This window comes from Choristoneura fumiferana, chromosome 10 (genome assembly GCF_025370935.1).
Source record: "Choristoneura fumiferana chromosome 10, NRCan_CFum_1, whole genome shotgun sequence".
Classification (NCBI taxonomy): Eukaryota; Metazoa; Arthropoda; class Insecta; order Lepidoptera; family Tortricidae; genus Choristoneura; species Choristoneura fumiferana.
Genome location: NC_133481.1, coordinates 9,517,216 through 9,539,037, shown reverse-complemented (window position 1 = coordinate 9,539,037; position 21,822 = coordinate 9,517,216). Strand labels below are relative to the sequence as shown.

Sequence of the window (21,822 nt, the reverse complement as noted above, 5' to 3'; positions counted from 1 at the left end):
ATAAAATCTAACACAAGTATAAACTACTTACGATAACAACAATCTCAAGTATAAATAGCACATAACACTATCAAGAAGTAAGAGGTTCCCTGTTTCCTTTTGTGATTTCATGCTATAAAAATAGTTATCAGTTTTATTTTTTGACCAAGTTTCACTTTTAAATTTTTATCTGATTTCAAAAGTGGATATTTAAATAGAATGACACCGCAATTTGTAAATGATCTATATCTAGCAATTTCTTTTTTACGGTAAAAAATATGTAATGGCACTAATTCAGAAATGAATGAACATACCTACTTACATAATAAATAATACCCACATAATAAGATGGCATCACAGTAAGCGACAGGCAGTTGGCTCATTATTTTTGAGAACATAACCGCTGTCCTAGAATAATTAACGAGACCTAAACTTTGTTCACATTTCGTTAAAATTACGAGACAGATGTGTAACGGTTCAAGCGCTCTGTTATTTGAACCCATGGCTCAATTGCATAATAAAGTACAAGCAAATAGTATCAGAAAAATAGAAAATCGCTAATACTTTTTACTCGTACTTTGTTATGCAACTGGGCCCAGTTTGTCTGTTACCTTTTTTTTTGGAGTAGCATTTCACCTCGTGTTTTATATTCGCTAAATTTCAACTGTGCATCGTTTGTGTCCAAAGGAAAGCGAAACAAGGGAACACAAAGTGAAGTGGCACTAATAGAAGTACAGAAAAATATGTCTAACGTTGTAACGACTGTCTACATTGGTTGACATTTGTGTACACTACTACAGGAAGTACAATCTGCACATTTCTGGTCAGTATGTCGACACAATGATGTAAAATTTGACTTAACTAAGGTTATAGTATCGCTAATTTATTACTGTTGAACCAGAATAATAGAATGATTGTAGTATGAGCTAGATCAGGGATGGCGAATGGATGGCACGCGTGCCAGTTGTGGCACGCAACCAAATAACTGGAGTATGTCACTAATTAATCATAGAATGTATGTACTTCATTGATAGTTTTATTATAGTCTATGCAATGACAACTCAAGAACCGTTGATGAAACGTCATAATCAGATAATTTTTCTTTTCATAGAACATCGCACGTTCACCAATAACGGTTCGCCATCCCTGAGATGATAAGATCAGTATACAAGAAAAAACTCTTACATTTAATGTATATTTGGCAACTATATAGATATATCCTAGACACGGTCAGGGGAACGCATAAGTCAGATGAAAGCGATCGAAGATATAATCATAAGTTAATATTGCACTTTATCGGTCCTCAGTGGGATCATATTGCTTAACGTTGTTGCACCCCAAAGCCCTAAGTAACAAAATAGGAGGCACTTTCAAGGTACAGAAGATTAATGTTCAAGTTGTTCAGGTATCTCATTGTAACATCGCGGCGTACAATCCCTAGCAATATGAACGCACCGCCCCTTAGTTGCTATCAAAACCTGAACATATATTATTGCAATTCGTTTAAGTTAAATAGAGACGGATACGTTTACATTTCTTTTAAAAATAAATACCTTTTTGCTGGAACACAGGTAAGTATTCTAATTGTTGGTGATACTCGTAGTTACTTGGCTTAAAGAAAGTATTAATGTTGAAATTAAATAATTCCTCCTACATCTACTTAGTATAATATCCATGAGCTGTCCAATGTGACTAAATTCCATGGCTCTAAAAAAGATAAACTGTGGCTCATCAATTTTTATATATTGTTGATAAAATATGTGGGACGATAATGATGTATAAATACAGTTAGGTACAACATCTGACGGGTAATTTATAGAATAAAATAATATAGTTGTGACTCATGAAAAATGACAAATCAGACGCGTCAATTTCACCCAGCTCCACAGATATTCGAATAATTACAAATATTTATAGATTTTTATAGATACAAATATTTACAATTGTGACAAAGACTTGTGTTGAATAACATTTACGTACATTACGTACATTGGTAAAGCGATTTTGCAATAACCTAATTTAAGTACATTGCGACTAAATTTAGTAAAAGCACCAAAGTCAAACGCAACTATAATACCGTATATGTATTAAAATAAAGTAATTAGTCGATAAATGAAATTAATGGCAGTGGTATGACATGCTATAGATGTGGTGAATGTACAGTTTTCGTAAATTGATTTTAATTTTTAGTGACCATAATCCACTTCAGTGAGTAAATTATTATAATAAAATTGCTTAGTGATAAAGACCACACTCAAACAGAAAATACAAAAAAATATTTTTTCTACTCGCGTAGTACAATGTGCTACTAACGATATCGCTATCGGTAATCCAATGAGGTGCATTGTGTGATCGAAACTTTGACATTTCATTATGAAACATTTCACAATGTTCTTTTTCGCACTGCAAATGGCGGGAATTAAAATTAAATAAAAAAAAAACTTCACCGGTATATTGTCTAATGCCCAACAGCCATCCTACTGTATTTACCTACTTAATTATAGTTAAATCGACTTTAAAGATGAAATAAAATATGTTTACATAAACAATTATTGAATAATTAATATTTACATAACGACAATAAATAGACTTTACAGTTATTCTTAAATTTTAATATTTCAACATGATAGTCTAAGACTTCACACATATTACTGCTCACTTCACCAAAGTAACACATTCTCACAGATTTTTTTATAAATAAAAACTTAAATACTGATTAACTCTTTTATTTCTTTAAATTTTCAAGAACTCCGTGCAAAAGCAAAACAAATCCCGCTACTGTATTGGAACGTAATTTAAAAAAGTAAAGTAATTCTCTTTTTATGTGTGTTGACCCGTGTCTCTTTAGAATACAGCCGGTCATATAATGTTAAATATTAAATTTAATAATAACTGTAAAATTAATTTATTTTCCGTTATGTAAGTATTCATTATTTAATCATTGTTTATGTAAACATATTTTAAACAAAAACAAAAAAGTATATAAAATGATAAAATTAATAAAATACAATAAAAAACAACTTGAACCTATATAAGACATGTCATATTAAGACTTATTTGTTATTATAAATGTTCTCAATAATATCAAAATTAATTCAATAATAATAAATAACACTCAAAACAAACAAACACTCAAAATTATACAATAAAAAAAACACAAAATATCTATAAAGTCGTTTTAACAATAATTAAGTATTAAGATTTGTGTTTGTTACCTTTTTGAATTTTTTATTTCAATTCCAAATTTTTTGTTACTTTTGTGTAGTCCAGCGGTGGTGTAGCGGTAAAGCCCTCGGCACGGAATGCCGAGGACCTGGGTTCGATTCCCAGCGCTAGTCTTATTTTTCTGATTTTTCTGTGCATCTATATTTCAGTTTGTATTTTTTGAATAATTAAGTACTTAAATAAAATAGAATGGCTGTTGGCCAGTAGATAATAAACCGGTGAACTTTTTATTTTATTTTATATTTTAATCCGCCATTTGCAGTGCGAAAAAAACATTGTGAAACGTTTCACAATGAAATGTCAAAGTTGCGATCACACAATGCACCTCATTGGATTACCGATAGCGATATCGTTAGTAGCACATTATACAATGCGAGTAGAAATATAACTATATTGGCATGTAGCAAAATGAACACGTTCTAAACACTGCACTCGATTAGTTACGACTCAATAAACTATTACGACAAAGGAAAAGTTACGGTATTATGCCTAGCGGTCTGTTAAATAATTATATTATTAATTAACGTGGTTTTGAGATATGTGTATCAGTTTTCCATTTTATTTTATTAAAATATTTTTTGTCACAATATAATCGAAAATTCTCGTCTTTTTAAACTGGCCCGAAATAATTAGGGCTTGGTACACTGTCGTCTGAAGCGTATCATATCACACAGGGGGAAGAAAAATATAACTAAAAGATAAAAAATCAAAGGCAGCTGACAGCTGCCATTTTCCTTCTATTGGCCTACTAGAAGGTTAACTCCCATCTACTTACTTATATTTATCAAATCCAGGACAGGGTGGAAATATTTCACAAGGCTTCAGTTATTATTACCTAATACCCGAACCCCTCCATCCGCCAAGAAAAGGCCACTACCGATCTTAATATTAATGACTGTACTTAAAATTATTGCTAATCGAACATTATCTTTTAGGTAAATGTTACGTTATTGGGAAGTATATTTGGGGTCTCATGTCTTTTAAACTTATATAAACCGCCTATTAGTGTTAATGAATGCTAAATGAAATAAGTTTTGCTATCGCGAGCTACTTCATAAATATTTTAATAGAATATATTTCGGAAGGGGAAAATGTATTATAAAATAGTTGTAAACAAATTATTAGTGGAAGCAACACCGTGTAAATGTGTTATATAATTGTAAAATATCGACTTTCATATTAATTTCTAAGCAAAAATGGAATGTTAATCTACAACCTACAGTACTGATCAGTTAGTATGGTTACTGTTACCAAGCCACAATATTATTTTATGCAAATGTATCGTAATAGGAGTCCTTAAAACACGAGTGTGGGTTTATGAAACGAGGCGTATCCGAGTTTCATAATAGGGTCACATGAGTGTTTTAAGGCCTTATTACGTACAGTTGCATACAATATTTTATTTATATCCATATATTAAATCCTCTATCATGTGTTCCGCGAACCATTGAGAATGACCTGCATTAACGAGAACTAGGTAGGTATGTCTGCCCCACGAGCTGCGCCCGCTGCGCGCGCGACGACCTGCTGCTGCATTTCCAATGACCATTACGATACAGCCGTGTTCATAATAGAATCCAATGTCGTAATGCTGGTCATTACCTATGGTTTTTGAACGCATAATTGAGGATTTACTATATGGGTGTAGATAAAATATTTATAACGATCCTATCACTATAGTATTAATCCACACTCGTTTAGTTTATACTATATTTACGCGACCATTTTTCCGTAAATAATATTTTGAATAAATAACATGAGACTTAGTACTTAATATGCAACAAATGCTGTTTATACTGCAATTTCATGAAATGGCCGTACGTTATCTTCTAATTAATAATGTCTTCATTAAACTTTTTAATTTAGAAAGCTTCTGCAATAAGAAATAATTACAACTTACTGCTGTAAACGCATTCACTAACCAGAAAACATTGGAATAACCGTCATAAGAATAATTTTCATAGTTAACTATACTTTTGGAATTAAACTACAAACTACATATATGTACTCGTAATAATCAAAGGAAGAACCGTCATAAACCCTTATAAATACCAAAACGATAGAGAAAATATTTAAAAATATCTTGTGCTTGAGATATGTATAGATATTACACATTACGCATATACCAAGTGAGGCAGACACGGAACCATTTCGCTATTGAACTTAAACAATCAAACAATACCAGTCTCTCTTTCCATGCCGCACTCTCGACTCGAAACCCAGCTGCTGTACCGACGCTGACTAGTTTACCGTTTCCGTCGAAGTGCGTCAGTTAGCCGAGCACACCTCTAGATTACTCATTATCATACTAAATGCAATAACACAAATACAACAAACTTTCGTTTGTAAACCATTTTTCACACACGAAGACATTTTAAGATATACCACGACATATTCACATACTCTAAGCACGAAACAAAGTGAAATCAGTGTAATAATCAGCCTATCACTTCATCGATGACTCGCTAGCCGTCGACTGAAGTACCGATACAATCTGCCGCCCTCGACAATGAGGGTCGCGCGTGCGTTCTCGACTAGCAGCATATTACAGTAGCTGATATTACGAGAATTCGAACGCACTAAGGGTACAACGGACGAGCCTCTAGAAAAAAACGCATTTAAAACTATGAGATTACGAAATCGAAACAATACTGCCGTCGCTCAGACGTGACTGGAGACGCGTTTCACTCCTACGTTTTTCTCCTTAGGCGATAATATCACAGATTCCTAAAAAAAATTAACACTCGGATGACGCGGAGGCTCACCAGGGCCGGCTGGGAGCCACCGGGCGAAGAGGGGCGGGGCGCGGCGCGCTTGGGGGGGCGACACACTAGCCCTCCGGCGGCCCGCCGCACAGGCGCTCCAGCTCTAGCAGCTCCTGCAACGGGTAAAAGGCCATTATGGCTGAGGGCGAAATATGTTCCAAATTGTGGTGCTCGATTATGGATATTCAGGACGACAAAGCGGCGAACATAAACTTGTTTGGAAGTGTATTGTCGTACATAAACAGTGGGAATGAAAACCTAAAGTGGCACAGAAATTTGGTAAGAAGTAAGACCTCACAGCACAAATAAAAGGAAAACGTCCGAAAATCATTGATTCTCATAAAATAATTTTGTGGTCAACGGCACGCCGTGCACACTAGTGTGTACACACCCGTAAAATACCATCGAGAACAGCAAGGCCGACATCCTGCTGAATTGGGCCCATTTCTTAACAATTTGTCTCGTTTCGTTTTTTTATTTAAAAAAAACCTTAAATGTCACGAATAAATGGGGACCCTATTACTGAGACTCTGCTATCTGTCTGTTTTTCTATCCGTCCGTCTGTCATAGGGCGCAATCTCTTGAGCTGTAATAGCTAGACATGTGAAACTTTCATAGATTATGTATTACTTGTAGCCGCTATAACAACAAACACTAAAAATCAAACAAAGTTAAAAATTAAAGGGGGCGTCATACAAGGAAAGTGCTTTTTAGCGTTTTGTTGGATGCTAGGCGTTGTTAGGCATTGCTAGGCGGCCAAGGTGTCAGCCGGCAGTTGTAATGAAACGACACGACCGCATCGAGTTTGGACTCGTTTGTTTCGTCTTGACGAGAACTTTGGTTACCAGGGGCAAATTCAATTCAAATACAAATCATTCATTCAGTAAATAGGCCGCAATGGGCACTTTTACACGTAACGCAAGAAACTTGGCAGCAAGTTATGTTTTCAAAATAAAATAATTACAGATAAAATACTTAAAAAACTACAGTATAAAATTAAAGAAAAAATACAGTCAGCAAAAAAGCGTATATTAAAATATTTAACAAAGACTCAGTGTTTAAAACATTGTTAGGAGGTACGAAACCCTTCATGTACGAGTCCGACTCTTACTTGACTGTTTTTTTACCTGTGCGCGGTGGCGCTGCAGCGAGTTCCGCAGCAGCTCGTGCGTGCGCGCCAGCTGCTCACGCCGCGCCGCGTACGCTTGCTCCAGCCGCGAGCACTCCGCCACGCCGCGCTCCACAGACTACGCACAAACAGGACACATGTATTGAACCAACTGACTCGTGACCTACTGTGGAACCTTAGAAAAAGTCATAGTGCCATCGCATTGCTTGACAAGGGAATTCATTATGATATGACCCTTTAGGGCCTCCCCAGATCTATCGACGCGGAATCGGCAAGAGCCGATAGAAAAAAGCTTTATGTTTACGCAATAAGAGCGAAAGACGTGGACGCGTCGGCCGAGCCGAACCGTCCCTTCTTAGCTCTTAGATGTTGCGTGGCCGTAAACCTTTTTCTATCGGCTTTTACTTTTGATTGTGAGAACGTTCTACGGTGGGTCAGAAATTAAATGGTTCGACTGTACACTGGAACAAACAGAATCGTGCACCAGGGTGGAACCTATCTATATGCTACTAATGTCATGTTGACATCCCATACTTTTATCAAGGAAATCGTTGTGAAATTATTAAAAGGTTCCACCATGGTAGTTAAATCAATCAGTTTATTCGACTGTACTCAATGCCGAAAGCCACGACAAGAGCCTGAAACCGATACCAATACTGCTGATGTATATACTGCTGCGCTAAAATCGTGCGCGTTATTTACAGTGTGGGTTAGTGGCAGTTACTAATAGGAAAACGACTAATCCCCTTATTCTGAAAAACGAAAATAAGATTAAAATCAATCCCTAGTTCATAAAGTTTTTCGACTCAAAAAATGGATGTCGTCATTATGCACTCACAAGTTAAACGATGGGCGTCAGATAATTATTCATAAACATATGTTACACATCTTTTAAATTAAAATTTACGCTTGGCCTTGAAATTAAAAATGAAATGGCCTTGCCCTTCTGGTACGGAACCCTAAAAACCGTTATACAGACATGGAGATAAATTCAAGTTGGTAGATTAAAATTTACCTGTGAGTGAATTTCTCGCTTTCTCCGCAGGATCTCATCCTTGTCCCGATTGCTTTTCTTAGCGAGCATTTTCACGTCCTCCTTACGGGCAGTGGCGAGCCGGTTCAAAATTTCCTTCTTCTCAGCTTCTAACAAATCCTGTGAAACAAATACTATTTATAAATATTTTCCAGTATCTGTGCACCAGTAGACAAGTTTTTTGTAATTAGGTTGCTCAAGTCATGATGACTCATCAGTTTCGTTTCTCGTATGTTTGAATAACACAGGAATGTCATCAGCGAACATAATTAATTACTTTTACTCTGCTCGGTAATAGCGTGGCAAGTAGCTTACATACAAAATAAACAAGATGGGTCCCAGTATGCTCCCATGTGGCACACCAGTTACTATTCATGAATTATTAGATTTAATGGATATGTTCATGACTCAAGGTGGACACCAAGACACACTGTTCTCTGTGTTTTATGTAGAGTCCAAACAATTTGTTTGAAAAACTTCTAGCTCCTTAAAGATTTAAAAACATCGAACATTATGCAATGATTAACAAGATCAAACGCCTTTTATAGATCTAACAAAATAGCAACAACATTCTCTTGTAATTTAATGTGTCAAAAACTCAAGATTTCATTTAGCTCAACATTTCGAAAATTGCATCTGAAGTGGGCACACCCCTATAACAACCAGATTTCTCTGGAGCCAAAATGTTATTATAGATCAACTAAAAGTAAAGCCGTTGCCATAACATTTTCAAAAATAAACATTAATTCGTTTTGAAAGAATATAAAAGTCTATCACGAATAATTATTGGAGTAGACACATTAACATATTAAGAAGAGTTCTATCAGACCACATTTTAAATTTTCATTATTTTTTTATGGAATAATCGAGAAAAACTAACAAAAATGCAACGTTGCCAGTTCAGCAGGTGGGTTCGCTCTTAAGAATACTAACGGTGAGCGCCCGCATCTGCCGCTGTTGGTCCAACAGCACGTGTTTGTCGAGCGCGGCGTAGATGGCGTGGTGGAAGCGAAGACGCAGCTCGCGCTCGGCCGCGGCCGCCTCGGGCCCGCCCAAGCCGCCCGCGCCCGCTCCCGCCGCCGCGCCCGAGCCCGCGCCAGCGCCCGCGCCCTCGTCGCTCGAACTCGCCTCGCCCACGCTAACACACAAAAAGCTATGTTCAATTTACACGAAGTCCAGAAATTTTGCGGCTTATGTTACATTTTCTTCTAAAACATTTAACTGTATAATATTTGTTTATTAAGTATTTAACTTTAATGGAACATTGAACAGGTCTAATGAAGTTAATTTCTCTTAAGCACTAGTGGCCTAACTCTTACTAGGGGAGGTCCAAAATATCGCGGAATGAATTATAAGGAGGAAACATTATTATACAAAGTTTATGCTCAGTCATAGTGAGACTCTTTAAGGTAAAAAAAAAAATCTTAAGATTGTCTTTTGTTTCTGCGATATCGCCTTGATAGCAAATTATTTCGGTATAAATCATTCATTATCGAGCAAATTGAATATCGTGCCGTGATAAAGTTCCTGTCTAGGTAAGGAAAATCTCGACAATTGATAATGAATGAAATGTCAGCTGTTTAAGGGGGTCAATGCCCTAGTAAAACTATGATTTACAAGTGGCAGAATCTATTCAAGCATGGCAGAGCGTCCATCGAAGATGACCCTCGCCCAGTAAGGCCGGTCGAAGCCACGTCCTCAGATATTAAGCGAAAAGTCGAAAAACTCTTACTGGAAGATGCTCGTCTTATAAAGAAATAGCAATCTGCATTAGTTAACGTATCAGATACGACTATTTTTAAGGATACTGCACCATCATCTTGGTATTGTAAAAGTTAGTGCAAGGTGGGTACCCAGAATACTAAAAACGCTACGGATGCAACAAAAAATTTACAAATCGAAACATTTTTTAAACATGTGTGGCAACAACCCTGAAGTTATATTAGATCGAATTGTTATTGGAGATGAAACTTGGGTTCATCACTTTCAACCTGAGTCGAAACAGAAGTCGATGCAGTGGCATAAGAAGGGTGCACTCCTCCGAAGATGTTTCGAGTGGCAGAATCAGCCTAATTGGGGCATACTACGCAACGCTGCTGGAAAGACTAAGACTGGAAAGATTAAAGGAAAAAGATGGCGAAAGTTGTGGAAGGGTGTGTTGCTCTTGTATTACAATGCACTAGTTCGCAAGAGCCATGTTGCGACTGCTGCTCTCGTCAAGTCTGGCTTTGAATAGCTGGTCCACTCCCCCTACAGCCCGGATCTGACCCCTAGCGAGTACTATTTGTTCCCAAATTTGAAAAAAGAATTAAGAGTAAAAAAAAATCAAACCTACGATAAAGTGAGGACAAATTTCGGCTAATTTCGAGGACAAGGAAAAAAAATTTTAATGGTTTTATACAAATTAATTAGAGTAGACCCAAAAAATGCATTGAACTCGAAAATAATCATATTAAAAAAGAAAAAAAATTCAATTGTTTTATTTAATTCACAACCAATTCGTTCTGCGAATTTTTGTACATACCCCCCCTCGTATCTATCACTAGCGTTTACCCGCGGCTTCGCACGCGTAAATCATTGGATACAGCAGTTGAATTGAAATTCCGGGATTTTATTAAATTCTCGTGGGAATTCCCTAAAATTACATCGTGGTTTTCATTGACGTTATATTATAACAACCATGCGAAATTTCATGACTCTAAACCCAGCGGTTGTTTCGAGATTTTATCCCTATACCGTGGGAATATCGGGATAAAAAGTAGCCTATAGCCAGCGATATGCTGAGCCGGAACCTTTTTATAGCGGCAACATTTCTTATTGTTATTTTTACTAATTATGTGTCATATCGAAAATACAAACTGAGACATGGATGCACAGAAAAACCAGAAAAAGAGACCAGCTGGTCTCTTTTCTTGTGCATCCATGTCTCAGTTTGTATTTTCGATATGGTTTCACGGGATACCCGTAAAAGTAACAAATTTGGAGTTGAAATAAAAAATACAAAAAGACTCCAAATAACCAATCATAATTATGTGTCATTGCTGTTATAAATAAATTATTTTCTTTCTTTCTTTCTTTCTTTCTTTTCTATGTGTTATTTCAGATGTCCAGCTATCCACATACCAAATTTCATGACTCTAAGCCCAGCGGTTGTTATTTAGACATTTTATCCCTATCCCGTGGGAATATCGGGATAAAAAGTAGCCTATGTGTTATTCCACATGTCCAGCTATCTACATACCAAATTTCATGACTAAGCTCAGCGGTTATTAGTTCGAGATTTTATCCCTATCCCGTGGGAACATCGGGATAAAAAGTAGCCTGTGTTATTCCAGACGTCCAACTACCTACATACCAAATTTCATGACTCTAAGCCCAGCAGTTGATATTTAGATATTTTATCCCTATCCCGTGGGAATATCGGGATAAAAAGTATCCTATGTTTTAATCCAGGTTATAAACTAACTTTTTACCAAATTTCATCCAAACCCGTCCGGCCGTTTCAGCGTGAAGAAGTAACAAACATACTACATACGGACTAGACCACCGGGGAACCTGACTAACCAACGGAAATTCTTGATCGCTTGCTTTATTGATGCAAGAATTATTAATTAAAAAAAACTTATTTAACTTTCTTCTAGCTTCAGAGTTAGCTTTAGAGAAACAGGAAGTAGTTTTGCTAAAGATGTAATTTTTAATACAAGCTTTTTTGCTGACTGTATTTGCAATGTCATCTAAACTACATATCCATACCTATCAAGTCAATCCATTACTAGTTAAATAAACGCTCCATTAAATAGGCACAATACAAAACGTATTCAAAACAAAATACTTGAAAATACAAACAATATGAGCACTCACATGTTCTTGGACGATAGTTTCTTCACGAGCTTGGTACTGACGTACGCCGACAGAGGTCGCTTTTCCTTATCGTACTTGCGGCGGAGCGCGTCTAGTTTGCGCGCTAGCTCCGTACGTTTCTCCTTCACCATTTTGGACGAGAGTAGAGATTCCAGCGTCTCAGATACTATATCGTCTCCACCTCCGTTCGATTTCGCATCAGCTTCTGGCAAATAAACAGATAGTAGATATAAAGTTAAAGCTCATATAGTTATTTTGGGTTCTGTACATCATTCGGCAAAAAACGACCATAATAGGATCACTTTGTTGTCGGTCCGGCCGTAAGTCTGTAAACCCTTATTCTCAGGAACGCGTGGAGGTATGAAACTCAAATACATAAATATCAAATACTCAGATCAGTCAACCTTTGAAGCAGTGACAAAATCAAAGAACCCCGCACAAAATGTACGGTAAAAGCTGTTCGGTCGACTTGGTTGTCCAATTTTGTGAAAATATAGCCTCTAATTCTTTGATCAACTGTGTGAAGTTGCAGCTTCAGTTAAGTTCTAGTTTTTAAAATATAGATTTTCCTTTTTTCAAATACCGACTAGATTTTAAAATATAGGTGGCCGTGACACATACCCTGTGGCTCTAAGACATCGGCGGCCGGCGGTGGTCCACTGATAGACTCGCTTTCAATCAGCTTCTTGGTCTCGACCACTGCCGGAAGTGGCGGCTTATTCGGGCTCCCGTCCACGGTTTCTTGTTTAACCTTAAAAGACAAAAACAACAGGGTTTAGGGCGATCTGAATAATCGTAACACAATTCCGCCATCAGAAAAAATCATTCAGTTTACGTTTAACGGGATAGAAATTGTATAGTTTTTTGTATTGGTTTAATTTCGGATGAGATTTGTGTCGACGGGAGACTCACTAATCAGTCCAGATAACCGACTGTTTTGGCCAAGAAATAAAATCTAAAATTAATAATTTTACGTGTGACCATCTAAAAGTTTCTGCGTGAACGCGTCTGTGCTTGATCATGTATGTTAACACTTTCCGTGTCCGGGTGCCTCCAGTGGGGGGGTCATAAACCTCGCTTCCACTATGGATTCACAACTTGAAACTGGCCCCAAAATGGAAGCACACTTGGACAAGGTGTCTTTGCTAAATCATCTTGTAGAGGTATAGGACAGTGAATGTGTTAAGTGTGTGTGAGTGTGTGTACTCACAGGTGGGTACCCGCTAGGGCGGCGCGGCTCTTCAGTGTCATCTGTGAGCACAGCTAACTGGTGCTCGCGCTTGTCCAACTCACTCTGGTACTTGATCGGGTTGGCGAGCGCCTCCGCCAACTCAGAGAGCCGATCCGGAACGTAGTCCTAAAACAAGGCAAGTTTTAGGTATTAATTCCTGTAATGATATAAGTTTCGCTGTCATTTAAAAGGCCGTTTGGATGTCCTAAAAAAGTTTAATTCGATTGAGTAAAAGTGCCGCCATTTTTGAGATATTTGAACTTACAATTACATATGTGATAAAGTTTTTACTGTCGTGTTGTTTTCTATTTATTTTTTTACAGCAAGGGTGATAGCCATAAAAAATAGTAGATTGTACAACAGGAGCATAAAACGAGCCATTTTACACGAGACGTTCATATAGCCACCCGAGCCGGTACGGCGAGGGTGGATAGACACGACGAGGGGAAAATGGGTTTAATGCTCGAGTTTTACACTCTGCTTTTCATTTCGATTGCGAGGACATGAAATAACAACAGAGCAAACATTGTTCACTTACAAGGTAGGTACCTTTTATTTTTCATGGATTACTAATATTACTATAATTATTTAGTTTTCTTGGTTTATTTTGATTGATTTGATGGATTTTTAGTTTTATATAAATTAAAATAATGTACAAACTTATTTGTTTGTGGCTGTTTAAACCTTGGTCTTAGGCGAAAACTTTATTTTATAACAATAAGAATAATAAATTTATTTATTTAGACCAACTCGGATCATACAAAATAAAAATTAAGAACAAAGAATTACAATTGAGTTTAATAACATTACACTACATGCACTATGCACTAGAGCATAAAAAGTCATTTTATGTCGCCTATATCCAGCATAAACACGAACTTTACGAGCATGAGAAGTGAAAAAAGTATTTTTTTCTTAGAATTGCTGACTGCATGTGCTATCAGATAAGAATTACCACTTTTTCCCAGCTTCAGCTTGTAAAAAAACCTCTACTTATTTTTTGTATATTTGCTGTATGGTCTCCATAACAACAAGATGAAAACAACAGCGTTGGCGTATAGTGGGTCAACTCCAGAGTAAGCAGCTGCTAGCTTCCTACCCTCAATGCACGCCACAGAACATACGGGGTTGTTAGGGTTAAGTGGGACGGATTCTTCGCATTAGCGATCTAATGGATGAGAACGGGTTATTTAACCCTCTATAGAGCAAGACTTATTTTCGCGCTAATCTTTTTCACAATCTATCCAATAAATTCTTAAGGCTTTGAATTGATTATAAAATATGTGAACACTATTCATTTTAAATGTCTTATGGTCGCTAGAGCGGCCGATTTTGGCTCCTGCCCTATAAAGGGTTAAGGTGTCTGACCTTGACGACGACCAGCAGGAAAAGACTGGCGGGCAGCGGCAGGCCGAGCTCTGTGCGCAGGTTGACGTGCCGGTAGCCGGGGCACAGCCCCACCACCGGCAGCACGCGGTGCCCCAGCAGCCGCCCGCTCTCCTCGTGCGCCGCGATCCTTATCGACGCCAGCTCTGGCAACACCACCTGCAAAAAAAAGCTGTTGCATCAGCAGTTTAATTTAATCACGCGGCGCCCCGGGCTCCCCGCCTAATTAGCTACCCTTTTTTTCTTGAGCTTATATATAGTACTAATTAAAGGTGGCTCTACTAATTGCACCGTATCATTACCATGACCGTAATAGCAACGTTTCAGGCTAAAATATATTATTTTTATTGAAAAGTATAAGACTATGCCCACTAGCACGTTTCCTAACAAAACGTCGCCGTCGCGTGCCGTGCACGGAGCATCAAGAACGGTGCCGGGACACCTCTTGCATGGCACGCGACGGTGCCAGACCGGTGCGTGCCAGCGGCGACACGGTGCAGTTGAAAAGTGTGCAGAAATCGCTACCTTTCAAAATATTTTTAAACGATAGGTATGAACGAAAGACAACGCAAAACTGGGACATATCTGGTAACATATAGCTGGTGCACTGTAGTGCGCTTGTTAAATATAAAAAAAAATCTCAATTATGGTTACAGTAGAGCAAGGCTGGCCAACCCAAGCCAACGAGGCACAAAATGGCCCGGCAAGGCAATTGAATTTGCCCGTCAACGCGTTAATCGGTCAGCTAGCCAATAACGCGACTAATTTTAGTAGTTAGTAGTAGTTAGGTACCTCTAAAAGTAGTGGCCAGAATGAAAAAAAAATGCCCCTATTGGCCACCCTTGCAGCAAAATAATCGAGCTTACCTTCTTGAATACAAACGGCTCCTCCCCATACACGGGATTAATACCGTTATTGGGCGCCACTCTGGTGCGGAACTTCTTGCGCACTGTGTCTGCGGGTAAACCAAACATGTCCACTTCCACGTAGGTGCCGCAACGCTTGTCCGTTAGAAGTTGGCCGGAGAGCACCGTGACGGATAAGGAACCGGCGATTATGCCGTCCACTGTGCTCTCGGCGAACGGGTCTAGACGCCGATCCTGCAAATATAATGAAAGATGTGGTGTGAAAAGCGGCCGCTTTGATCATTGCTTTTCGAATAGGATTATCAAGTGCAAGCATCGTTTGACAAATATCAAGTTATAAAACTCAACCTGTAAGTTTTTATAAGAAGCTCGAAAATTAACGACTCAGTTAAAAATTTAGGAGAATACATACAGTTACTAATATCAATGTATTTAAACATATTTCGTTTTGATATAGACACTTTAAAAGTCATATTAGCCAGTTAGATTAAAAAAAAATCAGCCCTTTAGGCCCTGTTACACCACACATTGATAATCTTTATGTGGCAGATAAGTAAAAGTTACATAAAAATTATAAATGAGTTGTGAAACAAGCCTGACGTTCCGGCCGTGCCTATCAGGATGCCTGCCGTTATACTGGATCCGTTGCTCTAAGGAAAGTAGGGGCCAATTATTTAACATGTAAAATTAGCCTATTGCGTTAAAAATACGTTTCTTAAGCCCAGCAGTACATATTTAAATCACGCTGAGATAAGGAATGGAGCCATAGAATGGAACTGACAGTTATTCCATGTACTTAAGTTATAATATACATGAAATTACAGATATTTCAATCATATTCTCATCACGGTCTAATGATAAAGGGTGTAGTTACCTTTCGGCGCATGAACTCAGGCTTGAGAAGATACCCGCAGCGTCGGTTGTACTCGAAGGTGCCGAGATTCAACTGCATCGCCAGATCCAGCGTCTGGTAGTTCAGTGCCACCAGCTGGCAGCCCGCGTTCCAGAACACCTGCATACCAAAAAAGAAGTACAGGAATGCATTCTCATTGGATTATAATCGCAGAGGTCATAATAAGAGCAATGGAAATGTATCCGATATCGCCGCTTTGCTTCAGTCTCCTTGCTGTTAATGCTGACACGTTTTCATAATATATTTTACTAAATTACGATAGTCACCAGTTAAATGTAACCCTTTTTAAACACCCTAATAATAGCTTCACCTGTAACTATGTATCTATATATGTAACGGAATCTTTGAACTTGATTTTCACCCGCTTGTTAATGCGGTAATGACACGAAACTTACGAGTAGTTCTTTTGACAAGTCTTACCTACCTTGCAGCACATGCAACGAACAGAGAACATTCTCGCGAAGTAGTAACCTTCCCGTAAAAGGCCATGTACGGTTGGCACTTAGTATTCACCTGCGGCATAAAATTTGAGGAATCAAACCGCGTGCCGGCCGGGTAGACGCGCGACAGCTGATGCTTGTTGTAATTCACGAACTCGATCGGTCTCTCCTTCAACAGCGTGGTCGCTTGCTTCTCATCAAAAGAAGACATTTCGTAGAAGCGGCTCTTTTCTGAAAACACGATGGAAAATTGGTATTTTTTCATGGACACAGATGATTCAATAACATATAATACAATAATAAACCGGCTGAACACACCATGCCGACTGGAAATTTATTATTTTTATGTATTTTTAGCGTACAACATTAAAACAACGTCTGTCACAAATGGTTCCATACATATGATCCGATAATCAAAAAGCAGTATTGTGTCAAAGATGTGACTACATCTTGAATGAAAAATTCAGATGAAAAATATTCATAGCGATTCACCATTCAGTTGAACTAAACCGCTCACGGGACATCGTTAGCGTATGTAAACATGTTATACATTGATCGATGCGCATCGACGCGCGTTTTCAGTTGAAAAACGTAGGTGCTGCAAAGCTGCCTCTGACTCGCGTGCGTATCGCGTGTCGCGTGTGAATCGATACAGACGGGCATCGATGGCGCGTTAAAAAAAACGCAGTTTGCATAGGCCCTAAGGCGGCCTGTCCACTGGAGCAGAGCGAGGTAGCGTAGCGGTGAGCGTGATAAAAATCTAACAATAGAATCGCATAAAATATTCGCTCTTCTTCGTGGACAGGGTTTTTTTTTTTTTATTCGACTGGATGGCAAACAAGCAAGTGGGTCTCCTGATGGTAAGAGATCACCACCGCCCATAAACATATGCAACACCAGGGGTATTGCAGATGCGTTGCCAACCTAGAGGCCTAAGATGGGATACCTCAAGTGCCAGTAATTTCACCGGCTGTCCTACTCTCCACGCCGAAATACATCAGTGCAAGCAGAGTTGGTAACTAGCTTAAAAATTCATACAAATACTGGGAAGTGGAGCGAGGAAGAGGAGCACGGAAGCAGAGCGGAGAAACGAGCGCGAGCGGAGAAACGCGGAAGCTCCGCTAATGGAAAAACAGTCATCAACTCTGCCCCGCATTACTTTCTCGCTCCGCTATGCTATCTAGCTCCGCGCCTATGGACAGACACAGTCCGCAACTCTGCTCCACATTACCCCTTACTCCACTGCAGTGGACAGGCAGCCTGATACACCTTGTAACTTCTGTGGCCAGTACTGTACTTACTTTCGGCACTCTCGAAGGAGCTAAAGTGGACAGGCTGCACGTAGTTGACAAGCGCGGATATCTCGGCCCCGGCGTGGGTCTCGCGAGGCTCCTCGCCGCCGCCCTCCGCCCCGCCCGCCTCCTCCTCCCCCGAAGACGACTCTGAGTCCGACGACTCCGTCGACTCCTTCGACCCTTGCCGCACCAGCTGCACCAATAATATTATTATTTGGTTTCGTATTATTTCGTTTATATACATCAGAATAGTAAAATAGTAGATTATTGACGTGGCCTGGAAGTAGGCAATTGCTGGCTGAGTATGAGTATAAAGCTTTTCTCAAAAATGGTGAATAATTCTGAAATAGAATAAACTTTTTCTCAAAATATATTATAAAAATTAATTTTATTCCAATATTTTTCTTATGCTTTCCCGCCTTTTTTCATTAAAAATAAACTGCAGGTGTATTTCTCCACCGAAAACACCACAAGCTATTTCAGACCCAATAGGAAAAGTCCGGAGTTCCAAAAAAATATCTGATACCGGCCATTAGACTTGGCTGTATACGACTAGTGCCAACATTTCCATGGCCTTTTTAACTTTAAAAAAAAATGTGACTTGATTGCAGGCGCGCTAATTCATTATTGTCGAGCTAGCGCGCCTGCAATCTTTTTAACTTTTTAATTTTATTGCTGACCATAAACTATGCACTTCGCCTTCTGATATGTAAAGAATAATGATAACTTTTACGAACATTTTTGAGAAAATATTATTATTGTATGTTGACATGTCAATTCCGGGTCCCAAGATACAGGCTCAGCCTAGTTTGGGATTAACTGTTTAATGTGTTATAATTGTATTGTATTACTCTTTATTGTACATAAAATATATGAAAAAAACAGTTAACAAAAGAAATAAATGTACAAAAGCGAATTTATCCCTTAAAGGAACTATAATAAACACAAATACCTATTTATAGGACTTATAATAAACATTCTTTTGATATGTTTTTTTCAATACAGTGTATAGCAGAACTAATTTATCTCATAAGGTCATAAGTAACTCTAATATAAAGCAAACTTCAATCGTTAGTAGCCTACTTCTAAATACGGCAAATAATCTATTAGGTATTATGCTGTAAAGATGAGATCACGTTTCACTGGTAATTAAAACACAAGTAATTGAGTTGTTTAGTTAACTTTTTACATAAGACTACCTCAAACGTAGGCAACTCCTGACAATTTATTGAATCAGGCGTTAAGGAGGTCCTTGATATCAATAAACTATAAACAATTACTTTGACTTTATCACCAGAGTTCATCCTCTTCTCTGAGGATGAAATCTGGTTGAGTTCGAAACGCGTCAGTGTAGTGTTGAGATGGTGATAGTTGGGTTTGTGTGTGTTCTTACAGTGTGGAGGTAGATGGGCTGCATGACCACAAGTTTTTCGCATAGACGTAGCTATCATAAGGTCGTGGGTGAGCAGTCATTGTTTATAGTTCAGTAACTCCTGGCTGTTGACAAGATAGATCACTTACCGTTCCATGCGATACATCTCCGTTTCCTTGGACTGGCGGCTCCGGTCGGTGCTCACTCTCTTCCGAAGCCACAGAATCCTCCTTTTTGTGGTGGTGGTGGTGCTTCTTCTTATTCTTAATGATAATCTTGTGACGAAGCATTGAAGGAGGGGGCAGCTCTCCTCCTGTAAATAAGACATACCATAGCTCGCTATATCAAAACGCCCGAATTATTACAGAATGACTCCCGCAAATATCTCGTAATAATAATACTTACTTAATAATACTCTTAATAATTTAATATTACAAGTGTACGACTTATTATGATACAAGGTAATTCCGAAATGTGTTTTCGAAGTATGTTAGAGAAGAACAGAATGTGTAAATAATATTAGGCACGAAATAAAATTCATGAAACCATTTGCATTTATGCCCGTTTACTTAATGAATGATAAAGTCACCAAGTTTTTTCCGAAACTTCTTCCATGCACCTGTTCTTTAAAAAAAATGCATTTTTAAATCCTACTCCTATATCTCATTAACTGACTCTAAATAATAGGTATAATCCAAGTCCTTTTTCCGCTTGGGACAAATATTTTGGAAAATTAACAATGTGAAATTTAAATTTCAATAGGTTGAAGAAATAACTAGGTCTTAGATAATCTCTACAATAAACCAGTCCAAAATCGTGAGCAAAGCTAATGCAAACTAGCCAGTTACATTTAGAAACGTCATTCAAGAGAAGCCATACGTTTTAATTTAGATTTTAAATGACATTTAGAACAACATAAAACAGGGTTTACAGTTTGCACCAGCGTGTAACGAGAGCGCCCACATAGCTGTAAAATCTCGCCAGAAAACCCGCACTTCGCAGTAATACTGAAGTCAATGAGTACGTCTCCCAAAGGGCACAGTTAATAAGAATATCGTGTTACGCGTCATAATCACGATTTACTGGTCGTCCGCAGAAAAAGTAATTAAAAAACCTCGCAGCATAAAACGAGCAACCGAAGTGGAAAGAGTGGAAACTGAAAGCCGCATGCAAATAAATAATAAAAACCCCATTAGCGGGATTGATCTGCAGCGCGAACAAATCAGTGTGGCGGTGGAAATATCTGGATGAACTATTTCAATAGCGCTAGCGTTATGCAACTCCGCCAGCCAAACCAAGTTTGCTGAGGAGTTCCGTTAAAACTAAACGTTGTTAAATAAGTATCCAATTATGAAACGACCTTCGCGGAAAACAAGATGTAACATTATTGAAATGTCTTTAAAACACGGAAAAGTGCCTTTGATTACTTAGATATGAAATATTTTACGTTCGTCTCATGAATAGTAATCGCGCAATCCATAATTTAGTTTGAGCATAAATATTTAGCGAGTGATCGTAGAAAGACGCCATCAAATTACAGAGAAACAGCAACGATGGAACGCATCAGCAATCGATCAAGTCTAACTACAGCCGGGGCGATAAATTTGTATTTAACTGTCGAACGGTATTATGTGACTCTCCTGAAGTGTGATATATTTTATAGCCCGCGTTTCTATAAGCAACGAACGCTGGCTTTTGAGATAACGCGAATCATAAATGTACCGATATAGGATAGGAAGGTTATAAAATATTTTCTAGTTTGAATCCAATAGTATCGGTCTGTTTAACTATAATCATAAATTTCTGAGAACTAAAATGAAAAAGTATTTGAATTAGTAAATTTATTCGACTTCTTTGTTGTGCTAATCATAACATTATAGCTCGACTTACGTTAGAAATATGCATACTTGTTTAAAAAATACTTTGTTCAGTAGACAATGTTTTGACGTGCGATCACATATAAGTCATCAGAGCGGTCAGTAGATAATATAAACGGGTCGTGGCGTTGTTTACACGGCAAGCGGCTGGTCGCGAGCCAGCGTAAACATCAGGTGTCTGCGCTTCAATTACTTTAATCGATCTTTCCGCCCGCTCGATCATAAAGAAACGCCATGTCAAACAATTATCACCTCCCATCCCTATTTTCATTGGCAATGGTTGCGCACGTTTGACTTTGATACGCGTTAAACATTTGAAACGTTGAACGAAATACGCGGCTGTCAATCCGCGTGACGAAAGTAAACCGAGGCTACAACCAGCGCTGTCACCGCAGCGTTGAATAAATTAAAAACAAAATTACGTCAATGCGTGCTCAAATATTGCCTTAC

General features: G+C 38.3%; 1 protein-coding gene across 2 annotated transcripts in view; it reads right to left on the bottom strand.

The window, feature by feature from the left end:
* Nucleotides 1–2,871: 2,871 nt before the first annotated feature.
* Nucleotides 2,872–21,822, bottom strand: part of Plc21C (Phospholipase C at 21C) — a 53,410-nt gene continuing 34,459 nt past the window's right edge. Inside the window, exons 9-22 of one of the 2 annotated variants that reach the window (XR_012451784.1) lie at nucleotides 19,645–19,808; nucleotides 18,130–18,316; nucleotides 16,902–17,059; nucleotides 16,350–16,487; nucleotides 15,476–15,709; nucleotides 14,592–14,768; nucleotides 13,203–13,349; nucleotides 12,614–12,743; nucleotides 11,993–12,197; nucleotides 9,065–9,269; nucleotides 8,114–8,251; nucleotides 7,097–7,216; nucleotides 4,151–6,082; nucleotides 2,872–4,117 (exon numbers count right to left, since the gene is read on the bottom strand). Coding sequence is in view for 1 of the 2 variants with exons in the window: in XM_074093401.1 (XP_073949502.1) it covers nucleotides 6,035–6,082; nucleotides 7,097–7,216; nucleotides 8,114–8,251; nucleotides 9,065–9,269; nucleotides 11,993–12,197; nucleotides 12,614–12,743; nucleotides 13,203–13,349; nucleotides 14,592–14,768; nucleotides 15,476–15,709; nucleotides 16,350–16,487; nucleotides 16,902–17,059; nucleotides 18,130–18,316; nucleotides 19,645–19,808 (2,051 nt within the window). In the remaining variant the exon portion in view is untranslated. Of the gene's footprint in view, nucleotides 6,083–7,096; nucleotides 7,217–8,113; nucleotides 8,252–9,064; nucleotides 9,270–11,992; nucleotides 12,198–12,613; nucleotides 12,744–13,202; nucleotides 13,350–14,591; nucleotides 14,769–15,475; nucleotides 15,710–16,349; nucleotides 16,488–16,901; nucleotides 17,060–18,129; nucleotides 18,317–19,644; nucleotides 19,809–21,822 lie in introns of both variants that reach the window. The other variant, XM_074093401.1, reaches the window with a different exon arrangement.